At 48.4% G+C, this 3,316-nt stretch overlaps 1 protein-coding gene across 1 annotated transcript in view; it reads left to right on the top strand.

The window, feature by feature from the left end:
• CATSPERD (catsper channel auxiliary subunit delta) overlaps positions 1-3,316 on the top strand; it is a 59,770-nt gene that overhangs the window by 28,834 nt on the left and 27,620 nt on the right. The window contains exons 5-6 of the mRNA XM_011967477.1: positions 161-219; positions 2,726-2,804. Coding sequence (XP_011822867.1) covers positions 161-219; positions 2,726-2,804 — 138 coding nt within the window. The remainder of the gene's footprint in view (positions 1-160; positions 220-2,725; positions 2,805-3,316) is intronic.

A 3,316-nucleotide genomic window follows, 5' to 3' on the forward strand; every position in this document is an offset into this window, starting at 1 on the left:
AAAAAAAAAAAAAAAAAAAAAAAACAGAGTGGGACTAAGAGGCTTCCAGGTTTGTCTCCTCACGTCCCCTCCAACACCCCATCTCTCCCAATGTCCTGAGTTGGGGGATGCCCGTGGTGTTCCACAGATGTACTTGGGATTTTCTCTCTTGACCCCACAGGATATTTACTTAAAACAGCAGCAGCACTGGGGCAGGACTGACTTCAACTTCACTTCCAGGTATGTTGTCTCCCGGCAGAGGTGGGGACCGGGCTGCCTACAGGGGTTCCCTTAGCAGGAGCGAACAGAAGCAGGGCTGAGATCAGACCCCAGCTTTAGAACAATAAAACAAGGTGATTAAAACACTTCACAAGAGCCGGGCGTGGTGGCTCACGCCTGGAATCCCAGCACTTTGGGAGGCCAAGGTGGGTGGATCCCCTGAGGTCAGGAGTTGGAAACCAGCCTAGCCAACATGGTGAAACCCCATCTCTACTAAATACAAAAAAAAAAAAAAAAAAATAGCTAGGTGTAATGGCAGGCACCTCTAATTTCAGCTACTCGGGAGGCTGAGGCAGGAGAACTGCTTGAACCCAGGAGGCGGAGGTTGCAGTGAGCCGAGATCATGCCGTTGCACTCTAGCCTAGGCGACAAGAGTGAAACTCTGTCTCAAAAAAAAAAAAAAAAAAGAGCCAAGTGTAGTGGTGGGCACCTGTAATCCTAGCTACTCAGGAGGCTGAGGCATGAGAATGGCTTGAACCCAGGAGGCGGAGGTTGCAGTGAGCCGAGATGGTACCACTGCACTCCAGCCTGGGCAACACAGTGAGACTCCATCTCAAAAACAACAAAACAACAACAAAAACACTTTACGAATGGCGGTCCCTCAAAACACTGAAACATGGAGTTACCATTTGCTCCAACAAACCCACTGCCATCCATCCAAAAGAATAGAAAGCAGGGGCCGGGCGCGGTGGCTCACACCGGTAATCCCAACACCTTGGGAGGCCACGGTAGGCAGATGACGAGGTCAGGAGTTCGAGACCAGCCTGGCCAACATGGTGAAACCCATCTTTACTAAAAATACAAAAATTAGCTGGGCAAGGTGGTGTGTGCCTGTAATCCCAGCTATTCAGGAGGCTTTGGCAGAACTGCTTGAACCCAGGAGGCAGAGCTTGCAGTGAGCCGAGATTGTAGCTGGGACTACAGGTGTGTGCCACCACGCCTGGCTTTTTTTTTTTGTATTTTTAATAGAAATAGAGTTTCACAATAGTAGCCAGACTGGTCTTGAACTCTTTTTTTTTTTTTTTTTTTTTGAGATGGAGTCTCACTCTGTCGCCCAGGCCGAAGTGCAGTGGTGTAATCTCAGCTCACTGCAAGCTCCGCCTCCCGGGTTTACGCCATTCTCCTGCCTCAGCCTCCCGAGTAGCTGGGACTACAGGCACCACCACGCCTGGCTAATTTTGTTTTGTATTTTTAGTAGAGACGGGGTTTCACCATGTTAGTGAGGATGGTCTCGATCTCCTGACCTCGTGATCTGCCCGCCTCGGCCTCCCAAAGTGCTGGGATTACAGGCGTGAACCACTGCACCCGGCCCATACCTTTTTTTTTTTTTTTTTTTGAGACACAGTTTCACTCTGTCGCCTAGGCTAGAGTGCAGCAGTGTGATCACCGGTCACTGCAACCTTCACTTCCTGAGTTCAAGCCATTCTTTTGCCTTGGCCTCCCAAGTAGCTGGGGTTACAGGCACATGCCACCATGCCTGGCTAATTTTTGTATTAGTAGTAGAGACAGGGTTTCACCATGTTGGCCAGGCTGGTCTTGAACTCCTTACCTTAGGTGATCCACCCACCTCGGCCTCCCAAAGTTCTGAGATTACAGGCATGAGCCACCCAGGCCAGTCCCATACACTTTTAAACTATCAGATATTGTGAGAATTCACTGACTATCACAAGAACACCAAGGGGGAAACTATCTCCATGATCCAATCACCTCCCATCAGGTCCCTCCCCTGACATGTGAGGATTACAATTTAAGATGAGATTTGGGTGGGGACATAGAACCAAACCATATCAGATGGATAAATGGGTAGATAGATGAGTGGATAGATGGATAGAGAGATGGATGGATGGTTGGCTGGATGGGTGGATGGATGGATGGATGGATGGATGGATGAATGGATGGATGGATGGATGGATAGATGGATGAGTGAATGGATGAATGGATGGGTGGGTGGATGGAATGGATAGATAGATAAATGGGTAGATAGATGAGTGGTTGGATAGAGAGATGGATGGGTGGATGGATGGATGGATAGATGGGTGGGTGGAATGAATGGATGGAAGGATGGATGAGATGGATGGATGGGTGGATGGATGGATGCATAAATGGATAGATGGATGAGTGGATGGATGGATGGATGGATGGATGGGTGGGTGGATGGAATGGATGGATAAATGGGTAGATGGATGAGTGGATGGGTAGAGAAATGGAAGGGTGGATAGGTTGATGGATGGACGAATGGGTGGGTGGAATGAATGGATGGATGAGATGGATGGATGAATGGATGGATGGATGAATGGATGGATGAGATGGATGGATGAATGGGTGGGTGGAATGAATGGATGGAAAGATGGATGAGATGGATGGATGGATGCATGGGTGATTGAATGGATGAAAGGATGAACGAAATGCAGCCGTGTTGTTTACAAGGGTGCTGTTCTTTAATAACACAGGTTCCATTGCCTTGCAGCTTAAAGAGAGCCACCATGTCTACCTTAACTGTGGACATAGCAAACAAGGAAATTTCATGTGTGGATATCAAGCCACTGGTAGGTCCCAAATCTTTGCTGTCCCATATTCGGTGTCATACGTGTTAAAGACGCATGGAAGCTGGCCCTGAGGATGCAGTGAGCAGAGATAGTGCCACTGCACTCCAACCTGGGTGCAACAGAGTGAGACTCTGCCTCAAAAAATAAAAAAAAATTAAAAATAATAATAAACATTCATGGCATAAAAAAATGTATGGCTGCATGCTTCCACACAGATGAACCTCGAGGAGATCCCACACGGTGAGAGAAGCCAGGCACGAAAGGACAAATCCTGTGTGATTCCACTGTTAGGAGGTCCCTAGAGTCATCAGATTCATAGAGACAGAAAGTAGGATTGGGGGTGTCAGGGGCTGGGGAAGGGGGTGATTGAGGCAGTTGAATGCAGGCAGTCACCCTGTTGGCCAGGCTGGTCTCGAACTTTTGATCTCAGGTGATCTGCCCGCCTCAGTCTCCTAAAGTGCTGGGATTACAGGCGTGAGCCACTGCGCCTGGTGAATTTGTTTATTTTTAGT

Source organism: Mandrillus leucophaeus, unplaced genomic scaffold, assembly GCF_000951045.1.
Source record: "Mandrillus leucophaeus isolate KB7577 unplaced genomic scaffold, Mleu.le_1.0 Scaffold8, whole genome shotgun sequence".
NCBI classification, from domain to species: domain Eukaryota; kingdom Metazoa; phylum Chordata; class Mammalia; order Primates; family Cercopithecidae; genus Mandrillus; species Mandrillus leucophaeus.